The sequence below is a fragment of the Hemibagrus wyckioides genome, linkage group LG24 (assembly GCF_019097595.1).
Source record: "Hemibagrus wyckioides isolate EC202008001 linkage group LG24, SWU_Hwy_1.0, whole genome shotgun sequence".
Lineage (NCBI taxonomy): Eukaryota > Metazoa > Chordata > Actinopteri > Siluriformes > Bagridae > Hemibagrus > Hemibagrus wyckioides.
In genome coordinates, this window is record NC_080733.1 from 9,672,304 (window position 1) to 9,685,834 (window position 13,531).

Genomic DNA, 13,531 nt, shown 5'->3' on the forward strand with positions numbered 1-13,531 from the left:
CTGGTTTTAAAAAACCTGAAATAAAAATAAAATGCAAAGTTCAGCATTGAAGATAATGTGTTAAGAAATGTAGTTCTTATTGTATTAACACAATATGATAATACAATAATGTACAATATGGATAGAATAAGCTTCTATTCATATTCATATTCTATTCCTCTAAGAAACTAAGCCAAAGTTTTTTATTGTATACAGGATACAGTACATAAGGTGATGAGATGCATTGAAAGTGATAGATAATATATAAATGCAGAATTTAATAGCTAGTCTTCAAGCTTATATGCTTCAAGCTTTGAAAAGTACATTAAGGATACCAAATGGATCTCTTTCCACTTTGCATTTGGTACTTAGCTTCAAATACACAAAAAAGACAAGAGGTGTTATTGCATAGATCCTGGTAGTAAATCTACCTGGTAGTCATTTATTTATTTATTTTTTTTTAATTATTTTATTATTATCAACTGCTGTTTTATCCCATGCAGGAACCTATAAGAGAGAAGAGGCGCATTTGTTGCTCCAAGTCTATCAGATCCGAGGGCCAGTGGAGATCTTTGTCAACAAATTCAAAATTGACAATTGGGCACTAGATGGACATGTACGTAACTCGTTTTTTTTTTTTCAGAAGGTGTCCAGTAAATAAAAATGATGTTTGAACATGTTGCAAACTTATTGTAAGAACTTATGTCCTTCATCAGACACAATGGTGTAAGGATGCTTAGGTGTGTCACTTACAAAGGAGCTTTCAAGGACTTATTCATTAGCTTAAGTTCCATATCCAGACCTGTGCATTTTCACACTTCCCCATGACTACTGTGCTTCCTGCATGTCTGTTAAACAATCAATATTTATATATTTTTATCTGGTGCATCATTTGGGTTACATGGCATATGCTTAAAGCCTGCTTTGAGCATAGTAGGGCTGAGGAGGGAAAAAGTATTCACTAATCAGCATCTGGTTCAGATCCAAACTATTGTATACTGTACATAGGTATGATATAGAAATGTTTTATTTTTTCCCCCTCAGATGTTAGGATATTCCAGATGTTGCCTCTCGTCTAAACACACAGTGAAGATTATCAAAAAATCTAAAAGTGATATTTAGAAAAATCTGACACAATAACAAATTTTAAACAAAAATGACAAGAATACTGTAGAAGGGGCAATGAAAACTGAGCACACATACTTTTAAGGAACAAGAAAAGTCAGAAAACAAAATATATAAAATATATTATACTGAAGTATTTTCCACCCACTACATTTATTTTTAGCCAAACAGCATTTACAGAAGTTACCTTAGAGAATACATTGGGGAGCAAACTAAAAGCCTTCAGCTGATGCTAGCGTGGGGAGAAGGAATGCGGTTGCTAAGACATGAATAGATGGAAGATGAACTCCACTGTAAAATACAGCAGCTCCCACCACCAGCTGAGACTGTATTGAGCAGTATCAATGTGAAATGATACCACAGCTTGAGAATTGTACTCACCTAGAATTGTAGGTCAGACGCTCCTCATAATCTAAGTCAAACGGCAAACCATGTAGAATTCATTATTATGGTGGAGTTTTCTGTAACGAGATGTTTATTTAATGTGGAATGAGTCTAATGTGACAGTGCTTTTAATGGTCAGGAAGTTTTTTATCACAGTAAAATCTACAGGACAGATGATTTTGCACTTCTCATTAACATTAAAAGCTTTGTTTTTCCTCTTATTCGTTTTATGAGAGACAAACAGCTGAATGAGGGAATGTAACATAATGTAATCTTCAGAAAATTGCTTTAGTATAAATGAAATAAAACATTTTGTGCAGTTTAGTTCTTGGAAAATAATCAACTACACTTGACTAATTGATATTTTTTTATTATAAGATGCTGCATCATATTTTATTCCTTTCTTATTGTATGGAATAAGTAAGAGAAAGCCCATGCCTGAACCTTCTTCATAGTTAACTTCCTAAAAATTCCCATTTCACTTTTTCAACATTAGGGATAAGTGATTAACTTTTCTATCCCCACCTCAGCAGCTTCTCCCTCCTAGAGTTGTCCCTGTTTCATAGGCCTGGAATGGTACTGTATTTTAATGGAGCAGAAGGTCTTTAATTAAAGACAACCACACAATATACAAAGTATTTCCGTTGTGAAATTAAGCAGATTTATATATTTTGTAATACAGTATGTGAGATTTATTATCAGATCTGTTAGCTGAGACAAAACTAATTATTTACAGAGGATCTGTCTTATACGTGAATACTACCTTCCTGTAAAAGCACTCATTATATCAAGCGAGATTATTAGTATAATAAATAAAATAGGACAGTCCTGATCTTATCTTGGAATAGTAATACTGCTTCTACACTGTGCTACATTCAGGCAAAAAGAGTTCACTAAATTCATTGAACACATTAAGGAAACATCATTGTTCTCATGGCATCTACAGAGCATCAGCGTTCCTTTCTGTGTAGATGTTTTATTGCTGCACAGTAGTGTAAGTTTCATGCCTGTGTCATTAGAGACAAAATAATTGCTTTTCTTTCAACACCTGGTTCAATCTAAAACTCTTAAGCGTATTCTAGGGAAACATTTAAAGATTCAAAGAACCCTTTAGAACTCTATAGTGTCTCACATTAAGAGTCTTGGAACAAGCTACAAACGCTAAAGATTAAAAAGCTAGTCATTTTGTGCTCTTTTTTTTTCAGGAAATTTTTAACCACACTTTGATGAGTTCAGTGTTCACTCAAGTCAGGAAATGAGCACCTCAGTAACAGCTTTCCATTTTTTTAACAGCTGTCTACTTTAAACAGATGAAACCATAAGTTCTCAAGGTTGATGTTTAGAGAGACTATGAAGAGTTCCCGGGAGACTGTGAACACTTAATATTGATTTTGTACTGAAGCATCAAGGATGATTTTGACCATTTCATCACTGATGTGCACCTGCTTGACTTTACTAAGGGTCTCATAGGAATTCAAAAGAAACTTAGCAGACCTTCATATGGGCACATGCACCATCTCTATGGGTTGATTAATTTGATGCATTAATAAAGTATCAAAGCAAAGATTTGACTCTTACTTTCATGGTCTCTCCCTCCACTGTGAAAAACCATAGTGTGGTAATACACAGCTTGTTTGTCACTATTTTGTTTTAATTTAATTTAATTTAATTTAATTTAATTTAATTTATGTAGAATTTACTTCAATTATTATATTATGAGAATAATGTAAACAAGTAAAATACAGTAATGAAAAATTTATTAAGTGCATCATACAATAGACATATAGGAAAACTGATATATTTTTCCAAAACTGCCTCAAGAAAATGTTATAATGTTTAAAAAGTTATAATTTGGTATTTTTTCAGAACTAAATAAAAAGTAAATAAATATGCCAACGGGCACTGTATACAAAAGGCTCTAAGGATTGGAAAGAGAAGTGTAATAGAGTAGAAAAATGGCTTTAAGTAATAGCAAGAGAAAAGATTAATATTAGAGCAATATTGTGAGAAAGGTTTTCAGCTGAGACTTGAGACTTGACGTACAGTTGATAGTTATAAATGAAAATATATTTAAAAAATAAATAAAAATAAAAAGGAAAGAATTTATATTTTCTTCTTTTTACCTGGAGCATTGCAATTATGTAAATAATTGCTTTACATAATTTTAAATTCATTTAAAATGCTACTTACTGAAATTGTATTAGGGTAAACTAATATCTAAAAACACTTGCAGTGCCTCAGAGAACAGACAAAGAAACAACAACATTTGGAACATTTTAAACCACTGACAGAAGGACCAAGAAGACAGAGAACCAAGTTATGGGTTCTTTAAGTCAAATGTCAATGAAGAATTTCAAAGCTGGAGAGTGAGGCACAATCTGACTATAAGGAAGGAGTTCTGTAGTTCAAGTGCTTCCCCAAAAAGGCTTGTTCACCTGGTCTCAAAGACAGGTCATAAAAGAAAGATTGAAGGGTGTAAAGTGGTTGGTTGGGAAAGAGAAGTTCAAAAAGATAGAAGGATGCTGAAGACTTTATAAAGTGAAAAAGTAGATTTTAAAGTGAAAATGTTCTTGGTAAATCAGTAAAGATTTTCCAGTACATGTGTAATATTGGGTCAGGATCAGGTGTTGGTAAAAATTCAGGCAATGTAAAGCTTGTAAATGGATCTGTAGTTGGACAGCTAAATGGAAGTGAAAATGGAAGTGCAGTAACTGAGGCAGCTAGAGACAGTGGGGGTGGAAGAGGGAATCAGGAGCACAGTAGGACTGACAAGTTTAGCAAAATGTTACTGAGATGAGGATGGGAAGATTTGACCACAGAGCTAATGTTGAGACCTGGCAACCCTGAAGACGAACAATACATAGTTGTCCGATACCTAGATGGCAAATGTCTGTAGCAACTCAAGGTTTGTTTTTTTTTGTTTTTTTGTTATGGTGATTACACCACCGTAAACTTTTTTTCTGTTTGAACACAATAAAGAAATAAAGTGGGAGCAAAAAAGCAAGCAGTGTTTTACTTGCTTACTGCTGATCAGTAACAGTAAAATAATATTTAACAAAATATTGTAATATTTAAAAAAAAAATGTTTGCAATTTTGCAGATCACAAACATTTTTCTCTCTCCTTTCCTTTATGAATATAGTATATTGACGCCATCTGATACTAACTATATTCTTGTCTAATGTTAATGCTATCTAAAGTCAGTAGATTTTATTTCACATGAGTGAACTCAAACATTCTCCATTTACCCTGAAGTCGAGACAACTCATATTAACATGAGACAGGGAAGGGGATGGATCCTCCAGGGTGTCAGTATAAAACACTGGTTTAACTGTCAGTCATTGAGATTCACATGTCAGTTTTCTCATCTGCCTTTTCTGAGGGGCAAAATGAAGTCTGCACTTTTTCCATATTTTGATGTGATAGGTTGTATCAGCCTGTGGTAAAATGTGAGGTTCTTTCACAAAATGCATAAAGGTTGGCAGGACTTGAAAATGTCAACAAGTTCAAACACCAGAAGAAGGAAAAAGAAATGTCTCATCTGGGCATACAGGAGAGGACTAGAGTTCTAGAGTCATTAACTATCCTGCTGAGCGTGTATATGCTCCAAGACACCTGCTCAGTCTCGTAATTTTGGTTGCCTAGAAAGTGACTAAGGTAAAAACTCTGATGGCTAATGTCATTTAATAACACGTGATAAGCTAGTTGTTGGCATTTACAATAATAGAGAGTCAGTATGTTTGATCATTATCGTCTTTTTAAAGTTTCAAATATAGCACATCGTGTTCAACAAAACGTTACAGTCTTTGCTGAATGTTTCAGCTGTGATGTGTGGACTGATATTTCGCATTTGAAAGATATTATTAGAGACTATCATCTTTATGTTCTTTTGCTAAAATGACGTTTGAACATTCATACCAAATGAAAGCTGTTTTTGAAAGTTTTCTTAAATTTTTTAACCTATTATCCAGGCTAGTTTGTTTGCCCTGCAATCCCAAGCAAATGATTTGTCCACCCCTGATGCTTGTCTGAAATTTGTGAGAATAGTATTAGTAGGAATTGCAATCATTTAGCCTTACAGATGTTGTGTACTTGTGGTTATTTTTAATCTTTACCCCTAGTCCCCTCTTTGAACCCTCCTTCCACCTGCACACACACACACACACACACAGCATCTCATATCTGAAAGCATACTGAGAACTGCACATACATGCTATTACTCCTGGGGATAGAAAAGCTAAGAAAGGTGTGTTTTTTTTCTTTTAATTAAAATGTCAGTTAAATCATTGCAGAGTAATCAGGGCCAGACGTCTGAGCTCCTCTTACCCTCCTCCCCACAAAAGCACTGGAGACAAGCAGCTGGGAAAATGTAATTAAAAGCGTGGGTCATAAGGACTGTGTATGTGTGCGTAGGTGTGTACACCTGACTGTATGAGCATTTTCTTCTCTAGATTGAAGAATGGTTTAAAACTAAATGTCAAGTGTAAAAGGTACACTGTGTGGCTGACACTTTTTACCTTTCGACAACTCATTCTTGACATTTTGAAAATGTATTGACTTTATAATGTGAGGTCTTTAATTGTTTGTTCTTTTCTTGTCACAGGTGTCATATATGCCTTCATCTAACTCCTTTGTATATCAAGGATTTGTACGAGGAAAAGGATTTGGCCAGTTTGGGCTTCAGAGGCTTGGTATGTATTTGTTGCATAAGAGCATTAATATCTTCAGGGGCTAAGTAGCAATTGATTTTATTTTGTAGTCTGCTTCTATTCGTTTTAATTTATTCCGCTGGGGAACAAGTCTTTTATTTTTGTTGTTATTTATATTAATGCCATGCCCCATATCTTCTATAGGCCTATTTTGGGCAGACTACTTTTACAGTAGGAGGTGGGGTAATGTAATTGTTACATCATCTACATGTCTGATATCATTGTTTTTTTATGGACTGTGTGCACACACATCTGGAAATATTATATATTATATTATAAATATTATTATATATTATAAATATTATATTAACCTTCTCTAAAGATCCCATTATATCCTGTAAATTGCCGTCTTAAAGATGTTTTGCACTTTTTCTTCAGTACAAAGACCGAAGAAATCATACAGTCATGTCACCCACTAATGCTCAAGTACAGCTTGTATACAATAATAAAGGTCAAACACCTATGTGATTCATACAGAAGTCACTTATCCCATGTGAATAGATCATAATCATTGCAGATGATTTCCAGGCAACGTTAATTATCAGACCTATAGTATGTGCAGACGCTTAATTCTGTCCCGATACCAAATCAGTCTTCATTTTCAGATTTTCATTTCAGTCTACAGTGTGATGCAGTTCATGCAGGCTGAGGCTAATGACAGTTGTAAACGAACTTGTAGCTGAATGAGTTTTCAGTGAGTTAGTGTGTAAGGAATGAGTTGTAATCTTCTTTAAATAAAAAAAAGGAGCCGCTCAGCTATTCCCCTAGCAAACCCCCCTGGTGGCAGTTGTTAATTAGATACTGCTAGTGCTGCTTCTTCACAGGACCTTGTTATAAATATCTGAAGTGATTCACTATGGGTGAAGGCAAAAAGCAGACACACATAATTACACTAATATGGAAGTGGCTTCAGTGTGACCTATTCATCAGTGCAGGGCTTGACATGTTGAGGGCAAAGCATACAGTACTTTTTTAAAGTGCCACCATAATGAAACCGTGTTTCATTTCTAATCAGCAACTTTATGGCCTTCCATAAAAATAAATATATTCATTAATTTTAACACACACACACTGAGCAAACAAAACATTTATTATTAAAAGTGAAAGAAGTGTGTCCATGTGGGCGTGTGGCATAAAGCATTGGTTTGATTAGCCAACCTTAGTAGTTGAATAAGATAATCAGATCCTCTACTCTTTCCTGCTTTTACCTTATTGGCAGGGTTTTTGGCATTGGCTGATGAACAGGTGCATGGTTGCTCTCTTGTTGTTTAGGGATGCACAGTAGTCTTAATTGAAAAATGAACGGCAAATGACTTCATCTTCATAGCATCTTCATAGCAGTAATTAAAAAGCCTTGTTTCGGATGATGAAATATGAAGCTTCCCAAAAGCGCACCTGTCTCTTGAGTTAGATCAAATTCCTATAAACCACATTCTTGTTAGATTTGTTTGGTTTTGTTCATAATCTAATTACTTTTCCATTAAATATACACTTTGTCATGGAGTTTTCCACTTGTGTGATAAACCTGGTAAGTGTGAAATAATGTCAGCCATAAATAATGGATTCTCCATTGAGCTGGAATTGGACAAGGTCCAGTTTATCAAAAGTCTTGCCAGGAAAAAATAAATGTGTTTGTTATTTTATAGCTGAGTCTTTTAAAGTATTATTAGTGTACGTTATCATGTTTACAAGTTGCTTTTTATTTCTCCATTCTGCAGAGGGACTGGACCCAAATGGGGAGAATCTCAGCTACAATTTTGCCTCCAACAGCAGTTCAGTGGCAGCAGCCATCTTAGTGCCTTTTATAGCCATGATTATAGCAGGATTTGCTTTGTACCTCTACAAACACAGGTAAATCCACACACTGTTCCAGGTGATATCATGTACCATTTTTAGTTGAACAGTATAGTATACATTATGTGCTATTTTCTTTCAATATTAGTAATATTGGGTTCCATGCACTTTTCCATGCTGTAGTCTAGTTCCACACAGTGTCTTTACCTCTTCAACAACATCAAGTGTTCCAGTGTTCAGATTATATCTTGTCTCATCACCAGAAAAAGACCTAAAGTACCCTTCAATGGCTATGCTGGTCATGAAAACACCAATGGAAGAGCGACGTTTGAAAACCCTATGTATGACCGTAATATCCAGCCCACAGACATCATGCCCAACGAGTCTGAATTCACAGTCAGCACAGTCTGCACAGCCGTATAGCTACTGTTTCTCCACAGGTAAGAGGTCAAACACTACCAAAACACATACTATGTTCCTGTTTTACATATTCAAAAGCTGCTCTAACAAAGACAAGAATCTCTGAGTAACCTCTGAGTCTCATTAATATGTGTCAGTACTCATATAAATACTTATGTTTAGAAAAGGAATATCACCAGGGATACTGAATACCCAATAAACCTTGAACTTGAAAACTTCAACATAAAAGCTAGAGGAAAGAAAATAAAATTACTATTAAGGAAACTATGAGCTACAAGGAAACATGATTAGGAAATTCAGTATCATTAATGTAAATATCAAAAAGATTTTTCCAAATGACATGTCATTAATGTAAAGATTACTGCAAATCTTTTTTGGGACTATTTAAAAATTGAAGAATTGACTGAATAATTGGCATTACAAGTGTCTATTCAGAAATCTGAGTGATTAATAGCCATTTCCAATTAAATTTATTGAGATGTTTTTAATAAACTGCCATTCACTAAACCTTTTAATTAACTAAACTTTTTACTAAACATTTCTTCAATTCTTTTCTGCCTTTTTCTTGTCAGACATTTAAATTATTTAAAGTGTTTTTAAAGAGATCATTTAAACAAGCTTGCTATCATGTAGAATATAACTTTTATATACCTATTTTCAGAGGATAAAGGTTTGCTGAAGCCATTTTAGTAATTAACATTTACATTGTTCCTTTTTAATGGTTAACAATTTTATATAGTTATAATCACCCGTTAAGACTACACACACACTAAATAAATAGAAATAAGGATGACTATGGATGAATGAAGTTCATGTGTGTTTAGTCCCTACTAAGGAGGGCCTCCTTAAATCTAGAACAATATAAGATTTATTGATTCTTATAAAATGTAGTAGCTGTGTTGCTCTAAAATGAAAATGATGACCTGGTTCAGGGATACATGCATACTTGCACTGGTATCAGATATTATATATTGTATATCATATCATATGCATAAAACTTTTTTCGTAACAGCAGCTAATACTACAGGATGCTATGTGACATAAGCCTAACATAACATAGCATACAATGCAGCCCTTTTGATCAGAAAATAAAAAGACAAAGATCTGGGCATATTCAGATGTGCTAATTATAATTAAAGCAAAGCATTCTGCGAACTGTGCGCTCTGTAAATTTCAAGCAGGAGGTACTTCACTAACTTCCTCTTGGGGCGGCCTTAACCAATAAGCGAGGTAAGCAGGAGCTAACCCCGGGGAATTAGGAGGCCCCGACCAATACCAAGTAGCCTATATAAATCATATAGTACTTATTACTTTTCTATCATATATTGTATGGTCTGTCTATAACCATTAAGATTTTAACGTTATTATTACATATTTTCAAATGCGGGGCCCCCCCATAATTCGTGAATAGTGGAACGTTCCTATCGTACTGCACATGCGCGAGATTCCCATACCTGGAATCGCTTAGGGCTAAGTCCGCCTTTAATAGAGCGCATGAAGATAGCTGATGTGAGTGTACTATAATAACCATGGTCATCCACTTTGTAAAAAACGAGCACAAGCCTATGCAGGACACATTGTGATAGGCTTGCAGAGAAAGTTCAATCCTGCAAGCACTGAGATACAGTACATGTGCTCACTAGCATCTACATTTGCACATTAGTCTGGTAGAGTTCACAGCAGCTTGCACCCATTTTAATGGTCGCAGTCACTTTTTCCACAGAGACACTCAGACAGCATTGTGCTTTCTATTACAGACACTTTTAGATGCAATAACACCTTAAACATAAAACTTTAAAAGATGGAGTTCATTGCTAGCAGCACACACTGTAAAAGTAAGCATAAACAGATCTGTTCCACAATGCTCCAATTTATGAATACTACTACAAATATGAGTAAGTAGGTTACTTATTTTGGTAGCAGTATCTTTATCAAGTAGCAAAAAATGTATCAATGCATCTCTAATACTAAAATAAATAGGTTTAAACTAAGCAAAGTTCCTGATATACTGTATCAATTAAAAAAAAAATCAGCATTAGGAGGTGTTACAGGCAAACTGTCACATTCACCACAAGAGAGAGCTGGGGGTGAAAACACAAAGGCTTTACTAGAAAAGATGATAAACATAGGATATGCCAACGCAATAGGGAACAAATGTCAAAAGGGGCAGGAAATGCAGGACAAACAGAATAGCTAAGGCAAGTCACTCGTTCCACTTAAACAGTAATAATACTTGCCGCTGCCACTGGCGAGTGAGGGCATTAAATAGGTGCCCTTCAAGATTGGTTGCAGGTGGTATAATCAGAAGTCCAGCGATTGGGAACGTGGAAGTGTGGCGGAAGCCGGCATACCCGTGACAGTACCCTCCCACCCCCCAAAGGAGGGCCCCAGACGTCCGGGAGCGACGATGGGGATGACCACGGCCTCTGGGAGCAGGACGATCCAGACGGTGCTGATGGAAGTCGCTGAGCAGAGATGGGTCGAGGATGTCATCCTGGTCCACCCACGACCTCTCCTCCAGACCATACCCTTCCCAGTCGACTAGATACTGCAGGCGGCCGCCCCGTTGTCTGGAGTTCAGGACATCCCGGACCTGGTAGACAGTGTCGTCCACATCGACCTCGGGTGGTGGAGACAGCTCGGGTTCTGTGGAAGGAGGGAGAACAGGGTTAGTATATGGTTTGAGGAGGGAAACATGGAAGGCTGGCGAGGTAGCGCTCGGGGAGGTGGAGCTCATAGGTCACTTCGTTGATAGGTCGGCGGACGGTGAATGGACCTATGTAGCGTGGACTGAGCTTTTTACTCAGGAGCTTGAGGCGGATGTCCCGAGTGGAGAGCCAAACTTGGTCGCCTGGGTGGTTTTCCAGTGTGTCTCTCCGGGGCCTGTCAGCTTGGCTCTTCTGGCGGTGAACCGACTCCCAAACCCTCTCACTCTCTCTAAACCAGTAGTCGACCGACGGGACCTCGGATGGCTCTCCTGACCACAGGAACAGAGGCGGTTGGAACCCAAGTATGCATTGGAAAGGCGTGAGTCCGGTGGCTTCCTGGCGGAGCGAGTTCTGGGCATACTCGGCCCAAGGGAGGTATTGGCTCCAATCGTGCTGGCGAGTCTGGCAGTATGCTCTGAGATATCGCCCGATCTCCTGGATCTTCTGCCCAGGCTGGCCGTTAGTCTGAGGGTGGTAACCAGACGACAGGCTTACCGCTACTCCCAGCTGTTTGCAAAAGCCCCGCCACACTCTGTCAGACACAGTGTCCTCAGGGATACCGACGTGCCTGAAAACATGATGGAAGAGGGCTTCTGCTGTTTCCATAGCCGTGGGCAGGCCCCTGAGAGGTATTAATTTGCATGCCTTGGAGGACCAATCGACCACGATGAGTATAGTGGTGTAACCGTCCGATGTGGGCAAGTCGGTGGCGAAGTCGACCCCCAGATGGGACCAGGGTTGTCGCGGAATCGGAAGAGGCATAAGCTTGCCTTCTGGCAGACGGCATGGTGTGGAGATCACGGCGCAGAAAGGCGGCCAGTTCCTCACCGCTTCCACCTTTGTCTGATCCATTTGGATGCCACCTGTGGAGATGATGTATCCCAGGAACTGGATGACGGATTGGTGGAACTCGCACTTTTCAAGTTTCAGGTAGAGGTGATGACGGCGTAGACATTCGAGTACCTGTCAGACATGACGGATGGGCTCCGACCGGTTGGACGAGTAGATCAGGATATCATCAATATACACTATCACAAACCGGTGGAGCATGTCCCAGAAGACCTCATTCATGAAGTTTCGAAAAATGGAGGGGACATTGGAGAGCCCATATGGCATGATGCGGTACTTGTAGTGTCCTGATGGAGTTATGAACGCCGTCTTCCACTCATCTCCTCTTCGAATGCGGATCAAGTTGTAGGCGCTCCGCAAATCGAGGTTTGTGAAAAGACGAGCTCCTCGGAGTTCCTCGAGGGCCGCAGGTATCAGAGGCAGGGTTTCGGTAGTCTATACATGGCTGAAGCCCTCCATCCTTCTTGGCCACAAAGAAGAAGCTGGAAGCCACCAGGGAGGTGGATGGGCATATGAAGCCTTGGCATAATGCCTCCTGGATATACTCCTCCATGGCCTTTCGCTCCGGGACAGACAGAGGATATATGCACCCTTTGAGTATCTTGGCATCGAGCAGAAGGTTCACTGTGCAGTCCCACGATCGGTGTGGTGGTAGTTTCGTCACAGCCACTTTGCAGAACACATCCCGGTAGTCCCGAAATACCACCGGGAGGTCCACCTCAGCGTGATGTTGCAGCACGGCTGTCTCAGGAACCGGGATCGGGAGTGCTCGAAGGCATGATTGGAACGGTTGGTGAAGCGCCAGCCAGTCCACTTGGGAGTCCTCTAGCACCAGGAGAGAGAGTGTCTCCTCATGCAGACAGCCGATTCGGAGAGTCATTTCTGGGGTTACCCACTGCACCAGTCCACGACCCAGCGGTTTACCTTGGATGGTCGTTATTCGATAGGTCGTCGGGCTCCGCTTGCGTGGGATGTGGCAGGGGGATAGCATGCGGGAGGAGATGACGCAATAGGTAACAAATGTCAAAAGGGGCAGGTAATGCAGGACAAACAGAATAGCTAAGGCAAGTCACTCGTTCCACTTAAACAGTAATAATACTCGCCGCTGCCACTGGCGAGTGAGGGCATTAAATAGGTGCCGGCAAGATTGGTTGCAGGTGGTATAATCAGAAGTCCGGCGATTGGGAATGTGGAAGTGTGGCGGAAGCCGGCAAGCCCATGACACAAACACTCTAAGAGTTAAAGTAATATACAGTATTGTCTTACATCGCCATCTGAGTACACACCTGCAGCCTCTTTTTCATATCCAGTGTGGACTTAATTTGGGAAGGCCACTGAGTTTCATAGCATCAAATACAACACGCTGTGGTATGCTGTTAGATAAAGGACCCCAGAGGGAAAGGCACAGGAACAATTTCTTTACTCACTTGGCATAATTCAGTCGTGCTGTTTTCCGAAGATTCCTACCATAATTTCCCAAACTGCCTCTTCACTGTGGGTTTTATTACTCTGTGTTGTATGAGGGGTAAAAAGTTAAAGCCACTGAATTTCCAAAGCATTGGCT

The 13,531-nt window shown here is 38.9% G+C and overlaps 1 protein-coding gene across 1 annotated transcript in view; it reads left to right on the plus strand.

Moving 5' to 3' along the window:
• The window catches only part of csmd2 (CUB and Sushi multiple domains 2), a 287,362-nt gene that overhangs the window by 267,961 nt on the left and 5,870 nt on the right, over positions 1 to 13,531 (plus strand). Inside the window, exons 67-70 of the mRNA XM_058378138.1 lie at positions 483 to 595; positions 6,091 to 6,178; positions 7,915 to 8,047; positions 8,254 to 8,430. Coding sequence (XP_058234121.1) covers positions 483 to 595; positions 6,091 to 6,178; positions 7,915 to 8,047; positions 8,254 to 8,413 — 494 coding nt within the window. The 3' untranslated portion in view covers positions 8,414 to 8,430. The remainder of the gene's footprint in view (positions 1 to 482; positions 596 to 6,090; positions 6,179 to 7,914; positions 8,048 to 8,253; positions 8,431 to 13,531) is intronic.